Source organism: Cricetulus griseus (genome assembly GCF_003668045.3).
Source record: "Cricetulus griseus strain 17A/GY chromosome 1 unlocalized genomic scaffold, alternate assembly CriGri-PICRH-1.0 chr1_1, whole genome shotgun sequence".
Lineage (NCBI taxonomy): Eukaryota > Metazoa > Chordata > Mammalia > Rodentia > Cricetidae > Cricetulus > Cricetulus griseus.
This window is the reverse complement of record NW_023276807.1, coordinates 193,297,717-193,316,489: the sequence shown is the minus strand read 5'-3', so window position 1 is coordinate 193,316,489 and position 18,773 is coordinate 193,297,717. Positions and strand designations below refer to the sequence as shown.

At 42.7% G+C, this 18,773-nt stretch overlaps 1 protein-coding gene across 1 annotated transcript; it reads right to left on the bottom strand.

The window, feature by feature from the left end:
- Window positions 1-1,786: 1,786 nt before the first annotated feature.
- LOC100761715 (zinc transporter 9-like) lies at window positions 1,787-3,711 on the bottom strand. The gene is given in 4 exon segments (XM_035452519.1): window positions 1,787-2,083; window positions 2,085-2,301; window positions 2,548-3,101; window positions 3,103-3,711. Coding segments are annotated over 4 exon segments (1,677 nt in total).
- Window positions 3,712-18,773: the final 15,062 nt, after the last annotated feature.

Below are 18,773 nucleotides of genomic sequence, written 5' to 3'. Positions count from 1 at the left end.
GCGCAAAATTCTTGGCCATCAGAGAAATGCAACTCAAAACAACTCTGAGATACCAATGACAATCTATGCTGGAGAGGATGTGGAGAAAAAGGAACACTCCTCCATTGCTGGTGATAGTGCGAACTTGTAAGACCACTCTGGAAATCAGTATGGCGGTTGCTCAGAAAAATGGGAATCAGTCTACCTCAAGATCCAGCCATTCCTCTCTTGGGTATATACCCAAATAGTGCATGCTCATACAACAGGACATATGTTCAACCATGTTCATAGCAGCATTGTTTGTAATAGCCAGAACCTGGAAGCAACCTAGATGCCACTCAACTGAAGAATGGATAGAGAAACTGTGGTACATTTATACACTGGAGTACTACTCAGCATAAAAAAGTAATGGAATCTTGAAATTTGCAAGCAAATGGATGGAACTAGAAGAAACCATCCTGAGTGAGGTAACCCAATCACAAAAAGACAAACATGGTATGTAGTCACTCATATGAATTTTAGAGATAGAGCAAAGGATTACCAACCTATAATCCTCTTCACCAAAGAAACTAGGAAACATGAAGGACTCTAAGGGATAAATGGACCCCAGGAATGGGAAGTGGCATGAACTCCTGAGCTAATTGGGAGCATGAGGGTAGGGGAGAGGGAGCTGCCACAATAAGAGCAAGAGAAGAGGAGTAGAGGAGAGGAAATGGAGGAGCAGAAATATTGAGTTGGGGGAAGAATAGAGGAGAGAGAGCAGGATGAGAGATACCATATCAGAGGGAGCCTCAATAGGTCCGAGAAGAGATCTGGAACTAGGGAGATCTCCAGAGATCTACAAGGATGACACTATCTAACAATCCAGCAATGGTGGAGAGGATAACCTAAATGCCCTTCCCCTAAAATGAGATTGATGACTACTCTTTATGCCATCCTAGAGCCCTCATCCAGTGGCTGATGGAAGCAGAAACAGACATCCACAGATATACACTGAGCTGAAATCTGGAATTTAGTTGAAGAGAGGGAGGAATGAAGAGCGAAGGGGTCTGTACCAGGTTGGAGAAACCCACAGGAACAGTTGGCCTGAACAAGGGAGAGCACATCGACCCCAGATGCTGTCTGGGAGGCCAGTACAAGACTGATCCAGACCCCTGAACATGGATGTCAATAAGGAGGCCTCTGCACTCCAGGGAGCCTCTGGTAGTGGATTAGTATTTTTCCCTGGTGCAAGAAGGGACTTTGAGAGCTCATCCCACATGAAGGGATACACTCTGGCCCTGGACACATGGGAAACGGCCCAGGACCAGCACAGGAAGATTTGGTGGACACTGCAGAGCCCCCATTGTGCAGAGCCTCCAATAGTTAAAGGCCTGGGGAGTGGTGGGTGGATGGGGTGGAGGGTAAGTTGGGGGTGGGGGAGGAGGGATGGGGGTGAGGGGAGGGAGAGGGAGAAGGGACTTACATGTGAAACAAGCTTGTTCCCTAACTTGAACTAATATATATATATATTATATATAATATATATATATATATCTCAACTTAAAAAAAAAGAAAGGAAACATGATTTCACGGTTCAATACAGATTGGCTAAAATGAGAAACTGTGGGTGATCTAAGCAGCCAATGTCCTTATAGAAGCATGAAGACATGATTAGAAGAAAGGAGTTTTAGTCCTGTGGCCTCTTCAATTGCTCAGCACATGAAATATCCCATCTAGCTTGAGAAGCATGGCTTCTGGACGGCACTGACTCCCCTTCAGTGGGGAGGAAGATGTCTCCATGTCCCAAGTGACTCATTCATCATATCTATAGGATTTCCAGATCTATGTGCCAAACTTCAGGATTTCATTTTTTTAGCTCCTTCTCAAGCCTGTCCACTTCAGCTCCTAGAGTATCAATAATATTTTCTCCATGTTTAAGCATAAAGGCCTCTAATTGTTCAGGAGTTTTTACTTCTTGAATTTCTTGCAGCATGTGGTCAAAATCCTGCTTTTCCAAGTATGATCGTGTAACAACTCGTCCATCAAAATCAACTTCTGCCTTATATCTGACTTTCCCTAAGCCCATATCTGTGGCTTTAACATCATGGATTGCCCTTACTTCATGGGTCACTCTCCAGGAATTCAGTAAGCCGTTGTATTTGCTCCGGTTGTATGGATTGGCCTAGGAGTGCTTCTGTGTTAGTGTAGATCAGGAAGGCTGAGACCACACCTAGTAAGGTGCCCATACCCAAGGAACCCAGGCTATCATACAATGGATTGCCTGTTACAGAGGTAAGGCCCATGCAGGTGGGTGCTAGGACAGCTGCAGTGTCCTCCAATGTAGGGGAAGCTATAGCCACGCCTACTTAGGGGCTGGCTACAGGTGTGTCTGACCAAGCTTGTGAGGGTGTGGTCAGAGTGATGTAGTGTGACTGCATTTGCGCTTTCAGTTTCACTTTGCTTCTGGCTGTACAGACTGCTGCCACGCCGGCTGGCTAGGTCACTCTGTAAGTAAGGCTTTTCCCTATTAAATACCCTTATATTTCTACCTGACTCCGTATTGGTAATTTCCCACTATACTCCAATAGTATAACATTTGTACTGGCATCACGACTTTCCATGACATACTTATAAAATGATGTTCCTTTGGCCTGAGCGCTCCTTGGAAGTTCATTTATGGCAACAAGAAGTGTTGCTCCTTCAGACACCAAAGATCCTGCTAAAATACAATATGTCCATAGAAGGGATTCCATTGGTTGAGGATGAAGCAATCCCATGATTCCATGGTACCAAGAGAGTCCTGCGCCCATCATGAAAATACCAACACCACTAATCAGTGAAGAAATATAGTGCATATTTGAAAAGCCATATGGGTGAGAAGGGTCTGGTGTTTGAATAGACCTGCTGCTGCCTAGTGCTAGCAAATCCTGGTTGCAAGTGTCAGATAATGAGTGTGTAGCTTCAGAGAACATGCTTGCTGAACCCGTGTAAATCCAAGCCAGGAATTTAAAGAAGCAGTTTAAGCCATTAATGCAGATAGCAACCATCACCACTTTTCCCGGTCCTTTAAGAAACACTGACACAGCTCTGGATTGTGGCTTTGTGTTGCCCAATAAATCACCATATTCTCTTAATATTTTTTTGGTTTCTAAACAACCATTCTCTGTATTCTATTTCTGCTTCTTTATGCAATTTTTTCTCCCTGGCAAGAGCTTCAAGGCTTCCCCAAACTTCCAAAGCTTTTGCTTCTACATCTGACCTCAAGAACACAGTATCATCGTGGGGACTTCGTCGTCTGATTTTTCGAAGTTGTTCTAAATCAGTGGATTTAAGATAGAACTCATTTATTACTCTTACTCCAGTGATGAAATTATTCTTAGTGTATTTTGATCCATACTTCCTTTTCTTAAGAACTGCTTTGACTCTTACTTGGAGAGGATCTTGTTTAAGTGGGGCTTTGAGTTCTGCGCCTATATTTTCGGCTGCTTCCTTGGGTGCTGGGACTTTTTCAGCTCTTGGAGCTTGTGGTCCCTGCCCTCCGTTGTGGACATCTGTAGAGTACAACCTGACTCTATTTAGAGTACAAACATGTGGGTAACCATTGGGAACCATGTATGTGAAGCTTCCAAATGTCATTAAATTCTTCCGTCTATGGCTGCAGCCGCAGGCCACTGCCCGGCAGCCACCGAGCCTGCACAGCGTCGCCCAGCTGCACCTGTGCACCGCAGCAGCGGCCAAGCCCGGAAACATCCTGGCGGGGCAGAGGCCCCTCCTGCCTCCGCGCCGCCGGCTGCGCCAACTGATTCCATAGACCGGACCCCAGGGGACACGGGGACATGGCGGCGGCGGCCTCGGCGACCACCCTCCATATCTTTACAACATGAACTCTTGCGTGCAGGTGATGACTTGGCTTGTATTTGAGACCTAGCCTCTGTAGTAAGGGGTGCAGCTTTTACATGGGAACTCCTCCAGCAGAACACTGGAAGGACAGTCAAAGGTGCAGGCAGCTGACAATCACTCCCTGAGTCCACTTGCAGCCTCCAGAAGGGTCTACAATAGTCAAATGTACCAAAGTTTCCTTTGTGACTTAGGCTTATAGTCGCTCATTTTTTAGATATAGTTTCATTTTCTGACATAAATCCTTTAAAATTATTCTTCCTACAAAGAAATTTAACTTTGCACATTCTATTCCTGGAGGGTCCATTTTCATTGCAATTAGCTTAGGGCTATGTTTTCCCCTTTATGGCTTACTGTAATGATCAATCTTGAATGTCTACTAGACACAGAGTTGTGGAATTGACTCCATCAGACTGGCTTGCAAGCCTTCTTCTTCGGCATTTACTTGATTGTTAATTGCTGGAGGACAGTTCAGCCTCTGTAGGTAGCGCCATCCCTAGGCAGGTGAGCCTGGGCCATAGAGGAAAGCTACCTGAGCAGAGCAGTGAGCAGTGTTCTCTAGGGCTTCATGCCCCAGTCTTGGGATCTTGCCTTGGCATTCCCTGATGACGGACTGTAACCTGTGAGGTGAATAAACTCCTAACTTTCCCAGATTGGCTTTTATGAGTTTTATCACAATAACAGAAATCTGGCAAGAACACTTGCCATATTCTCTTGGCATCTTCTGATGGTCCATACTTCTCCTGCCAGTCTGTTGCCGCATTGTTTTCACCAATTACAAAGTATATAGACACTGAAATCTGTTGCAATATCTACTCTACCAACCACACCCACTGCTTACATAACTATATAAGCATTTTTTTTTTTACTTTTTTATCTGATATGGAATGTTTACCTCTAACATGGCATGTCTCCCTGCTTTTCCCTCTTTACGGTTATCTCTACATGTTCTTTCTTCTTCCACTTTAACAATTATCCTTCACCACATCTTAGAATATTTATGGTCAGATTATTAAGTTCCACAAAAATGGGTAATTTATTGCATTCACATTTTCTAATTCAAGATTTATTGCATAAGTGTTACTAATTTAGAAAAGTAAACATTTCATATTACCTACTTATCCACAAAACTTTAAGGACTTCCATTCATTTAAGTCTTGAAGGTCTTTAAGAACATCAATTTCAAAGGTCCTATATGTATTTAGGATTGCTCTTAGGTACTTCATAGCTGTTCTTACTAATAGTATGCTTTTAATGGATGCTAATCCAAAATGTCTTATTATATCTTTTTAAGGCTATTGTGAGTGGAGTTGTTTTCCTGATTTCCTTCTCAGTGTGTCTGTCATTGTAAACAGGAGGAATACTGACTTTTGTGTGTTAGTTTTGCATCCTTTCACTTTTATGACTGTATTTATCAGCTTTAAGGGACTTCTGAAAAATATTCAGTTTTATTTGTTGAGAATCATATCATCTGTATTAGGAAATTTAGACTTTCTCTTTTCCATTTGTATCTCCTTTGTCTCCTTCAGTTGTCTTCTTGCTCCAGGTAAGAATCCAAGTACTATATTGAATAGAAATGAAAAGAGTGGACATCATTATCATTTTCCTGATTTTCTTGGGATTGCTTTGAGTTTTTCTCTATTTAACATGGTGTCGCTTTGGACTTGTTGTAAAATGACTTTATTGTGTTGGAATCTGTCCTTTATATATCCCTAGATTCTCCTGTATTTTGTCAGGATTTTTACAAAAGCCTTTCCTTTTTCTTTTTACATCTAATAAGCTGGTCTTTTCTGGTTTCTGTGCTTTATTCATTTTATGTGGTGGAATATATTTGTTCAAGTGTGTATGTTGAATTGTCCTTGCAGATCTGAGGTGAAGACCGTTTGATCATGGTGGATGATTTTTTTATGTGATCCTGAATTAGGTTTGCAAGTATTTTATAGAGAATTTGTATGTGTATACTTTTCAGTGTAATTGGCCCATAATTCTCTGTCCCTCTGTCTCTCTCTGTCTGCCTCACTTTCTTTCTCTCAAGATCAAGGTATTATTGACTTAAAAAAAAGAATTTGGATGTGGTCCTTCTTTCTCTATTTTAAGGAATAGTCTGCAGAGTGTTGTTCTTTAAATGTCTGGTCAAATTCTACACTGAATCCGCCTGGCTCTGGGCTCTTTTGGATGGGGGATTTTTAATTACTGTTTCTATATCATTGGCTAGTATGGGACTGTTTAAATTAGTCATGTTATCTTGATTTAACTTTGATAGATTATATACATCTAGAAATACATCAATTTTTTAAAAAACAATTTTCCAGTTTGGAGGAGTATAAAATTTAAAGGATTGAATATCCTCCATGTCTCCTTTTTCTTCCTTTGTATATTATTTTCATCCTTCTCTTCCTTTTGGTTAATTTGGCTAAAGATGTGTTGTGACCATCTTGTTAATATTTTCAGTGAACTGACTCTTTGTTTCGTGCATCTTTACATTGTTGTTTTTATTTCACTGGTGTCATCCATGATTAATGGACATCTGTATCACACTCTATCCAAAAGTCTCAAAGACCATCATGGAAGATGGGGCAGGAAGATGGTAAGAGCCATAGGTCAAGGAGAATTAGAGCAAACAGTTTCTTCTGGACATGACAGGACCACTGCATTCATGACCCACAGAGCCATGGTCACTTGTACAATATGAAGCAGGCCAACATTCAAGCATGTAGTGGGATGGGTTCATGAGCTCCTACTCCTAACAGATGAGCTAAGAAAGAATAATGGCTTCTGGGCAAGGGAGAGTCATTTTTCATTAAGAAACTGACCCTGGAGTTACTAAAAAGTAGGATACAAAGTTGGGCATCACAGATGTGGGGACATAGTTGAGGCAAATAAATGGAAGGAGATAGGGGTGAAAATGTTAAAAAATCCTTCTATGAAATTCTCGAGGAATAAATAAAATATTGGGAAGTATATTCATTTAATTATTGATGTAAAGACTTTATTGTTATATAGGGATCTTTTATTAGATAATTTTAATGAATTCTGTTAACTCCTATGTGTCTGCCAACTTTGTAGGTTCACCCATAGAGACTATCTAACCTGCCACAAATAGTGTTTTATTTCAAATGGCAGCCTACAAAACGGGAAAAGATTTTTACCAACTACATATCCAATAAAGGGTTAATGTCCAAAATATATGAAGAACTAATATACTGGACATCAAGAAAACAAATAACTCAATTAAAAATGAGGCACAGATATAAGCAGAGAAGTTTCAATACAGAAAATTCAAATGTCTGGGAAAGACTTTTTAAAATGTTCAGTATTCTTAGTCATTGGGGCAATGCAAATCAAAAATATTTTGAGATTTCACCTTACAAGAGTCAGAATATAAAAGATCAATAAAACAAATGGCAGCTCATGTTTGTGGTGGGAGGGGAATTGTACAGCCATTGTGGGGGAAAATGTGATGGTTCCTTGGGAAGCTGAGTATCTTTCAAGACCCAGATATAACACTCTTGTACGTACCCAGAAAATCCTTCACCTACCACAGAAACACTTACTTGCTCAACCATGCTCATTGCTGCTCCATTTATAATATCAAGAAATTGGAAACATCCTAGGTGTTCCTCAAGAGAAGAATGTATAAAGAAATGTGGTGCATTTACACAATGGACTATTACTTAACAGTTAAAAAAGTAAAAGGAAATCAATCATGAAATTCACAGGTAAATAGATGGAGCTAGAAAGAGTCATACTGAATAAAATAACCCAGACCAAAAAAGACAAATATGGTATGTTTTCACTTCTATATGGATGTTAGCTGTGGGGTCAAAGAATAAGCAAGCTACAATCTGTCTAACCACAGTTTAGGTATAGAATAAGGGACTAGAGTGGAGGGACAGCGAGGCATAAAGGGAAGTAGAATAGATTGTTATGGGTGGATGAGGAAGGAGTCAGGAACAGGAGAGTCCAATCAGAAGGCAGATAGAAGAGGAGGGACAGCTAAAATTCAGGGCCATTTGAGGGATCTTATGGAAACCGAATAGAATAGAAGCACGTGTGTGTGTGTGTGTGTGTGTGTGTGTGTGTGTGTGATATCTAGATGAAGTAGCCAAAAAACAAATGAACAAAAACAAAACAAACAAACAAAAAACAAACTGTGGGGAGACAAAGCCCAACCTGGATATCTCTTGTCACCAAATGAAACTTGCAGTACTGGCAAAGGGTAACATCTAGTCTAGTCAAGTTGTAGGTGAAAGGGGTCCAATGGGGACCACAAATAACCCAAGTTATTGCAAGGCTTTTGGCTGCTTTCTAAAACAGGAAAGTTCTAATCTTGAAGATGACATTAACACGAATCATTGAACATGGAGAAGTCAAGCTGACATATCCCTAGATCCTTCCCCACTTATGGACTAGATTTCCATGGCACTGGAAAGTATCAAAGGAGAAAGGTAAACACCACCCTAGCTACAAAACCTCCTATCTAGAATGGTGACCTGCGTCCAAGATATGCTGGTGCAATAGTAGAACAAAGCTTGTGGGAGTAACCAACCAATACCTGACTTCATTAAAGGCCCGTTCCAAGCTTTGCTTGGGTGGCCAAGAACCTGAAACTAGATAGGCCACGGTAGACAGGGAAAACCAAATACTACTGTTCTGCTTAAGAAACACATCAATAAAATGACTCCTAAATACAATCTGCTATACTCATAGATAATGCCTTTCTCAGCCAGCATTAGAGCAGCTTCCTCATGCAGCAAAAGGGAACAAATACAGAGACCCTCAGCTAGACAATATGTGGAGAGTAAGAGATCTTGGAACACTCAACCCTAAATATGACATCTCTAACCAAACCCCTTCCAGCAGGGCTCAGAGAACCCTGTGGAAGAGGAGGTAAGAAGAGTGCCACAGAACACTGCAGATGCCAAGACCATGGCCCATCTACTGAAGTGAAGCACAGATACAGGGAGAAGCCAGACTAACCCTAAGAAAAGCTGAACTGCATGTGTTGCATAGAACAGAGCTGGAGAGGTAGGAATGCCCGATCCATTTGGAGCCCAGAAGATTACATGAAAACCAGATGCTGAATATTGGGCTGTAGGATTTGGATTAATACAGCTGGATTTCTGTATTGTTCCCATGAATATTTCTGTACTCTATTCTTCCCTTGTGGAATAAGAAAATATGTCATTTCTTTGGTTTGTTTACCTGACCCAATTAATAGACTTTTTTTTACAAGAGACCTTGGACTTTTGAAGTGTTGTAATTTTTAAAGTTTGTGGGGGTTTTTAAAACTTATACTGTGTTTTACATTATGATAATAACGTAATTTTTGGAACAAACAATAAATGGTTATGGCTTTCAGGTGATGTGTTTGGGTGTCATGCTCACAAGGAATAGAAAGTCCTAGTTAACTTTATCTGTAAACTTGAAATAACCTAGCAACAAAGGAGATGAGAATCTCTATTGAGAGCCTGCCCAGATCAGACTGGCCTGTGGGCATGTCTGTGGGGGATTGTCTTGATTTTCACTGACTTAGGATAGTCCAGCCCATTGTGGGTTGTGTAAGAAAGCTAGCTGAGCAAGCCATCAAACAGCGTTCCTCCCTGGTTTCTCTTCAAGTCCATGCTTTTGTTTCTGCCGTGACTTTCCTCGATGATGGACTGTAACATGTAAACTGAAATAAACCCTTTCACTTCCTCCGAACAAACACTAAAGCAGTGTTTTGTTTCTAAGTTCCTTTCTCATTCATACATATTTCATTTGATTTATTAATCAATTGATCACCTTATCTGTTGTATTATTATAGTAGCAGGATCTCTATTATTTGCTAAGATGTTTTCTTAATCTATAAAAGGAATGTATAAGGGGGCTGGAGAGATGGCTCAGTGGTTAAGAGAACTGACTGTTCTTCCAGAGGTCCTGAATTCAATTCCCAGCAACCACGTGGTGGCTCACAACCACCCAGACTGAGATTTGGTGCCCTCTGCTGGCATGCAGGCACAAGACTGTATACATAATAAATAAATAAAATCTTTTTTTAAAAAAAGGAATGTATAATGTATTTGGGAAATGGTTTGCTATTAATATTTTGCATACAGACTTCCCCAGATGCAGGAAGCTTTCCTCTGCTCTTAGTTTCCTTAGAAAATTTTTATCAAATGCTTCATGTGTATCTACAGACACAATCATGTGACTTTCTCTTTAATTTTTTCCAAGTGATAAGTCATATTGATAGATTTTGTATTTCCTAATATTGTTTTCTTGGGAGCACACTAATATGTGGTTGGATTTACTTATACTTTTCATAGCTATGTTAATAGGTGAAAGTGGACCTATAACTTTATTTGGTTTTCCTAATTTTGTAAACAATGCTAACCTAGCTTCAAGAAGAGAAGATGATGAGTCAGGCATTGTGGCACATCCCTTTAATCCCAGCACTCAGGAGGCAAAGGCATCAGATTATTGAGTTCTGGGTTAGCCTGGTCTACATAGTGAGTCTAGACCAGCCAGGGCTTACACAGGGAAACCTTGTCTTAAAAAAAAAAGAACAAATTGGAGTTGAGGCAGTGTTTTCTTTTATGTTTGGGATAGCTTTCCTTGAGGGTGCAGCTTACTGGCTCGCTCACCACATGTTCAGCCTGCTTTCTTATAGAAACCAAGACTACCGACCTAGGAGTGGCCCTGCCCACCATGGCCTGGACCCTCACATGTCAATCAATACTTAGGAAAACGCCCTACATGCTTTCCTACAACCTGATCACATAGAGAAACTTTTTAGAAATGTGGCTCCCTCCTCTCTGAACTCTAGCTTTTGTCAAGTTGACATAAAATTGGTCCTCATAATATGTAAGCTGTGGGATATGAATGTCCGTCTTCACACACGCGCACACACACACACACACACACACACACACACACACACACTCATGCATACACACTCAGACACATACAGACACTCATACACACACTCATGCACACACACACACACACACACACACACACACACACACACACACGTATCCAACACATACAATGTTCTAATTTGCTTTTCTAAATCTTGAATTAGAAAATGTTAGTTCAATAAATCACCCATTTCTGTGGAACTTAATAATCTGTCATAAGTGTTCTATTGTGGGGCAAAGGATAATATTTAAAACACATGAAAATCCAGACATAATTTTAAGAGGAAAATTAGGGAACCATGGCATAGTAGAGAAACATGTCATATCAGATTAACAAAATACTCTAATAGAGTTATGTTATCAATGGGGAATGGTTGGCAGAGTAGATATTGCAACAAATTTCAGTGTCCAGAATCTCTGTATACTGGTGGAAAAAAGAGGATATAGGCCAGCAAAAAGAATGGACCATCAGTGCATGTCCTGAGAATATGGCAAGTGTTCTAACTAACTTTGTGTTGTTGTGTTAAAAGTCAAAAACGTCAGTTTGGGGAAGTGAAGGGTTTATTCATCTCACAGTTCGCAGTCCATCATCAAGGGAAGCCAAGGCAAGATCCAGAAGGGAGGGACTTGAAACCACAGAGAACAGGTGCTCACTGTTCTGCTCAGCTACCTTTCCTGTAAGGCCCAGGCAGGCTGATTTGCCTTGAGAAAGCACTACCCATAAAGGGCTGAGGAGATGCCAAAGAAGCATGCCTGCAAGTCAGTCTGATGATGTCAGTTCCTCAACTATGTGTCAATTAGCCAATATTAGCCTTCACAGCAAGACATAAAGGGGAAAACATAAACTCAGCTTACTGTATATAAAATTGACTCTTCATGAAGAGAACTTGATGTCCCTACATAACATTCAATTGTAGGAAGAATAATTTAAAAGGATTTATGTAGGAAAATGAAGCTTCATTTAAAATAATGAGTGACAATGTACCCAAGTCACAAAAGAACGGCTGGTAAATTTGAGTTCTAAGCCCCCTTCTGGAGGCTGCAGGGTGGACATAGGGAGTGGCTGTTGGCTGCCAGCACCTCTGATCATCCTTGCAGTGGTTTGGTGAAAGTGTTCCCATCAGAAGCCCTACCCTCTTCCTACTGAGGCCAGGTCTCAAATACAAGCCCGAGTCGTCAATGCATCCCAGAGCTTATGTCCTAAAGAAATGGAGGAGTCCATTTTGCTTGATAATTTGGGAAGTCTGTGTCCCATTTACAGAGCCACAGAGGTTGCAATCTTCTAAACCAACACCAGGCACATTGTCTAATGCCAGTATCCTTGGTGACACACGCTACAGTGGCCACACTTATCGTGGTGATGTCAGCAGTGATGTCTGGGGCATGATTTGTTTACCAGTGCTGTTGCCACCAAACTGTTTCTGTGACCCTCAAAGAAACTTCAAATTCCAATAAGCCATTTTTGCTTTAAAAGCAATGGGATGCTTTTTGTTGTGCTTTACAATGAAGACCCCACAGAATTCTTTCATGGACCCTCCTATCTTAAGAGGGTGTTTATGGCTTTTTGAGTGTGCTTTTCTTCCTTTTGTTTTTCCTTTTTAGGATACATGGGGTGAGCTAGAAGCTGTCTGGAGGAATTCAAGTCCAAATTCAAGTGGCCCAAGAAAACCCACTCTTTATGACAGGTCCTGTTTGCTGTGAGAGACCTTTCTTACCCCCATCCCCCTATTTTTTTAAGAATACCCATTTCCCCCTTTTGAGCCCCTTTCTTCCACAGTTACTACCAGGCAAATCATACTTATTTGAATTTCACATCTCCAGTTGTAGAGAAAGGCCACAGACTTTTGTAGCTGGGTTTCTAGCTGATCCCTTCCTACCCAAGAAATCAGACAGGTATTTAGTCCTATTTGAACTGACTATGGCCATAAGGAGGCCAATAAAAGTCATCATGACCATGAGATCTACAGCTGACTCAGATATAACTTCTGATTATTGTCACTCCTTCTTTTCAGTCTCCTAGGAGTCATTGCTCAAGATATTAGTGAAGAGTGGAATACTACTGTGATGGCTATTCTTGGTTGTCCACCTGACTACATCTGATATTAATTAAGACTAAAAATTATAGGGAGATTTCTGCTTTACTTGAAGTAGAAAGATCTACTTCTAGTCTTGATCTTTGAGGTAGGAAGTCACATCTTTAATAGAGACCTTTAATCCAAATATAATCTGGACCATGGCTTCTGTTGGAAGTTAATAGAAGGACATAGAAGAAGGAAGGTTTTCCTCTTTGCCTGCTTGCTCTTCCCTTGTTAGCATATCCCTTCCTTCACTAGCATTACTGCCTATTTCTTTAGGATTCTAGCATATACTGAAAACCAGCTGAGACACCCAGCCTTGTGGACTGAGCAACTACATGACTGTTGGACTTTCCATCATAGCCAGTCATTGTTGGTTTAACTAGAGCACAGCCAGTAATCCATTCCAACAAATCCCCTTTGTATATATAGTTTCATTTTATAACTTCTGTTCCTTTAGAGAGCCCTGACTCATAAACCGGGCATGTAGAGAGGACATTCTAGTGCAGTTTGGGTCTCAGCTTAATGACTAATTCCCAATGGCACCCTCCCTTTACCTGTTCTTCAGGTGATGTTTTGATGCTGGCCTTCTTTGTTGCTATAACATCTCGGCAACAAGAGTAAAATAGCAAAAGTCATAAATATCTCAAAGGAATGCAGAGTAATATAATTACATGAGTGCATGAAATAGAAATATTCTAGGGTGAGGAATAGAAAGCCAGATGTCTCAGCTTCTATGGGCCATGACCTGGCACCCAAACCCACATGAATATCAGAGGACAATTTGTTGGAGCTTTGTTCTTTCCTTTAATCATATGAGTCCCAGGAAAGGAATTCAGGACTGTAAGCCTAGCAGCACGTCCATTTGCCCACTGTGCCATCTCTCTGGCTGATCAAATCATCCATGGGATTGAACAAGCTATATATCTATATTAATGTTCTGAATTTATATGTGTCCCGCGCTACCATCTTGCCAGCAAAAACGACGCAGCACACTCCTCAGGATCCTTCTGCAGTAAAGCTTTAATGCGTCTTGAGAGGGAGAGCATAAGCTTACAGAGCGGAGACTCCGAACACCCAAAAACCCATCCTTATATAGATTGGCAACCGCCGCCTTGGACTGTCACCCCCTGACTGGCTGAAGCTCATCGGACCATATGACGTCAGTTGATCGGACCATATGATGTCACAGGAGGGGCGGAAACCAAGGGCTGGAAAGTTACAAAGTTACCTAGTGTGCATGCGCACTAGCTTGTAACGGCTCCTTACATATCCCCCTTTTTTATTAATTAATGATAAGGCTTCATATTTTTACAAGCAAGTAGGTCACCCATATGTTGAGGGATAGAGACAGAGGTTGTACCTCCCAAATCATACAATAAGACTGTGTACGAGAGTCGCCACTAGGCTGTTAGCTTGACCCGAAGTGCTCTCGACCTGTCCTCCGCCGTTTTTCTGGGAAAGGGAAACTGGGGCAGGCAACCCTTATGCAGGACAACATGCCTCCCAGAGAAGCCTGCATATTAGGCAACTCTCTGTGTGATGCTTTGCTCGACATCCCTCATGGGCTGCTCAAGCCAGACACTCTACCCTGTGCAATGAGCCTAGGCTCCGGGTGTGCAAGAGCTGTCTGGCCGGCGGCCTATTGCTTAAACATTGTTAACCAAATGTCAGTGGAAGCCCCTTGTTCCAAGGCTACAAGCACTTGGGCGATCTTAGTTTGAGCCCTGAGCCTTCAGACCAGCCAGAGAAGCAACACCAATCCGCAGCAAACGGCAGTGCCAAACATTCCCACCCCCACCCATTCTTTGAAGTAGGAAACAGCTGAGGTGACCCGTGACGACAGTCCCTCCGTCAGTGACAGATTGATAGCGGCTCTCAATTCACGCAGCGTCTGCTCAAATTCAAAGGTCCAATTCTGCAACATAAACTGGGAAAGGCTTTTAGACAAATTAGCTGCTTTGGTGAAATTCTCATATTAGATGGAGGTAACACATAGGCCAGGGAGCTTCTGCTTACAGCCTAGTTGGGCCCTCTGCCATAATATGTCCAATTGTTCCACATCTAAAGCAAATTCTTTTATCCGGCCCCTTAAGGGGGCACTTCTGAGACTGTAGGATGGCAGCAGCTAACCCTGCATTAGTAAGGGGTGTTATTGTTTTGTTTAAAAAGAAGAAAAGAGAAATATTGGTGAGACAGACATGTTGACTATAAGTTTATTATAAGGCGCGGCAGAATGGGGAGACTAAGAAGAGGAACAGGGTAATGGCTGACCACCATGGCCGGTCGCCATAGAGAGACAGAGCGGGGAACAGAGAGAGACAGGGGGAGAGAGAGAGAGAGGGAGAGAGAGTAAAGGGACAGAGAGAGAGCGTAAAGGTGCAGGGGCCTATCTTTTAAAGGGGTCCTCTGCACCTGCGTGCAGACTTCTTTCCCATGGAACCTCGGGCTGACCAGGGTATTGCCTGAGTGGATTCCACCAGGTAACAGGGGCAGGCCAGCATAATGCCTGAACCTTTCAAGGGGTCCCCCAAGTTCTCTACAGACCCTAAGCCAATCTTGTAATCCTTTGTTTTTTCTCGGGGCTATAGCTGCGCGAAATTCTTGGGTGGCCTGTTCAAAAACTAGCTGTTCAATTAGAGGCATGGCTTGTTCTGAATCACCAAAAATACGACCAGCAGCCTCGGTCATTCTGGCCACGAAGTCAGAAAATGGCTCCTGGGTCCCTTGAATAATTTTAGTGAGCTGATTGTCAACCCCTCCTTTCTTGGAGAGCGCTTTCCAGGCCCTAATGGCCGCGTTGGCGATTTGTGGATAAGCACCCCAATGATAATTTGTTTGATCAGCTGCAAAACGACCCTGGCCCGTTAACAGGTCGAATGTGCATAGGTGTTGTTCAGGAGTTAAGGCCGTCGCGTTAGCTCTGGCCTGCTCTTGCTCGGCCTCATGCCAGAGTGCTTTCCATTCCATGTATTGGCCCATGCTGACAAGCGCAGCTTTTGCGACCATCTGCCAGTCAGATGGCGTCAAAGCATTTAGGGCAAGTCTATCCAATTGTGCAAGAGTAAAATTGGCTGTGACTCCATATTTCCTGACTGATTCTGCCAATTCTTTTATCTGATTATATTCCACAGGCGCATGCATCCGCTCTCCCTCAAAGCCCTCAAAGATGGGAAAAGTGAGGTGCAGCTTTCTTTTTACCTTTTCTGGAAGGAAGGAATAAGACTTCAGGTGCGTCTCATAGGGAGGGGGCGCCGATGGAGCAACCTGTGAGAGGGCTGTTTGAAGCTGCCGTCTTCGAGGTTTTTTGCTACGTTGTATATGGTCATCCAGATGGTATCTTTCTTCCTCATATTTAGCAGCCTCCTCACCTAGCCCAACTTTTTCCTCAGTATCTAAGACTTCATCTCCTGAGCTTTCAGAGTCATCAGAGCTATCAAGATTTAAGGCTTCAAGCTCATGTACGGGATCTGACAAATACACTCCCTTGTCATTAGACACACCGGGAGGTCCTTTTTCCTTTTTTGTTGCCTTTTCGTTTCTTACATACACTCCCTTGTCATTAGACACCCCGGGAGGTCCTTTTTCCTTTTTTGGGACTTCGCGCACCCAACCTCTCACTACGTTCGGTTTCTGACATGTTATTCTGGACTTCTTCAAGATTGCTACAACAGCGAAAAAGGTCAAGATGGCTCTGAGGACAAGCACAAAAGCCTCTACACTACCTTCCCAAGATGGTGACAATCCCAAGCCAAAGTCCAGAAAACACATACCTCTCCGAATCGTACCTCCCTGCAGTTCTGAATCCTCCTTGTAGCCAAGGGGTCTCCGATGGTGCTTATGATGATGAGGTCAATTTCCCGGGTTTCGGCACCAGATGTCCCATGCTACTGTCTCGCCAGCAAAAACGACGCAGCACACTCCTCAGGATCCTTCTGCAGTAAAGCTTTAATGCGTCTTGAGAGGGAGAGCATAAGCTTACAGAGCGGAGACTCCGAACACCCAAAAACCCATCCTTATATAGGCTGGCAACCGCCGCCTCGGACTGTCACCCCCTGACTGGCTGAAGCTCATCGGACCATATGACGTCAGCTGATCGGACCATATGACGTCATGGGAGGGGCGGAAACCAAGGGCTGGAAAGTTACAAAGTTACCTAGTGCACATGCGCACTAGCTTGTAACGGCTCCTTACATATATGTTCTTCATTAAGAGTAGATTCTTTTTCCCCTGGTTTGACAGCACAAGTTGGGGACCCACAGGATTACACATATGCCTGAGTCTACTAAATCATTTCCATCCTTCAAAGAAATAAATCCTGTGAATGAAATTAAAAGAAGACATCATTTTTTTTGTTGTTAAGCACTCTTAAATACAAAGTAGCACAGGCTTTCTCAAATAATTTCATTGGAAAAAGTATAAAATCACAGACCTGAGCTAGATAATGTAGTTCTCCACCATATGCTAATAATTACCAAGTAGAAGTCTTCACGAAGAGATACAGCCAGACAAGGTTTACAATGACACAGATATGTTGCCAAGATGATGCCTGGCTTGGGAAAAAGAGAAAGCTTACATCCGAAGAAAAGGCTATTGCTCATGTTTCTCTTCATATCATTTTCATTCTGAACTGCTAATAAACTCATATACATACATGGGCTAGCATGATGGTTTAAACAGTCAAAGCAAGGCGAGTGCTCTGACCCTCTGAGCCATCTTGCTGGTCTCTTTGAGCCATCCCAGAAAGCACGAAAAGCAACAAGTGGCTCACAAGTGTAATCCAGCGCCCCTAAATCCATTAGAGGCTGAGAGAGTGGAACGGCTCTAAAATTCACAAGCCAGCCAGATTGGAACACAGAGCAGCAGAAACAGAAACCCTACCTCACCCACTGGAAGGAGATAGCCAACTGCTGAAAGTTGTCCTCTTGTCTCTGCACAGACAGCAGCATAGCACACACAGCACATGAATGCTCACACATATGTACACACACTCAAATAATGAATTTTAGAATCTTTAATATAAGATTATGTGTTCTAACAAGTAAATGGTGTCTAGACATTCATTAGTACCACTGTTGTGCAAATAACAGTTCAGGGAAATATTTTTAGGGTCTTCTCATCGTCAGTTGTTTCTGTTTCCCATGTGGCTCATGTCCTGAAAAGCTAACACCATGTATTCTTTGCATTCCTTTTACATAACTGGCTTAAGCATACTTAGTGAGGAGGAAGCAGTGAGTGAGGAAACACGTGGCATATGAAAATGTCAGTACATCTAGCAAACATCACAAGCAAACTCATCTCTTCATTGTGCTTTGATGTGTCCAAGTTCATCTTTCATCTTTCTTAACATAACCAGTGAGTTTAAAATTCTCAGGTGAACCCTAAAAATTTTTGATACACATATAGCATGTATACTATTGAAAGACCCCCCCCTTGGCTCCTTCTCTCTCTCGGTGACACTCCCGTACGCGCTCGCACCCACACGCCTGGTGGCTGGCTCCCTCCCAAGCAGGTTCACCCAGGCGGGGCGACCCAGGCCCGCCCGCCTGGCGCCGCGCCCCGGGGCTGGGGCCAAGCGGGGAGAGGGCGCCCCCCACCCGATGGGGAACCTCCATCCCAAGGTCAGCCATCTGGACGCGGAGGGGGGAATTGAGTCTGTTGTACCAGGTACAGACCTTGAGAATATACTGACCTAAAATAACTCTGTACCTCATTAAATTGTCCAATAGAATCCCTGTAACTATGCTTTTCGCTTCTGCACTGTGCTTTTAGCTATATAAGGACCCCTCTCCCTGGGCTCGGGGCGCTTAGCCACACAGAAGCTAAGTCGCCCCGGGTACCCGAGTATGCAATAAAACCTCTTGCGGTTTTGCATCCAAGTCTGTGGTCTCGCTGATTCCTGGGTGCGGGTCTCCTTCTACGAAAGTACCTCTTCTGA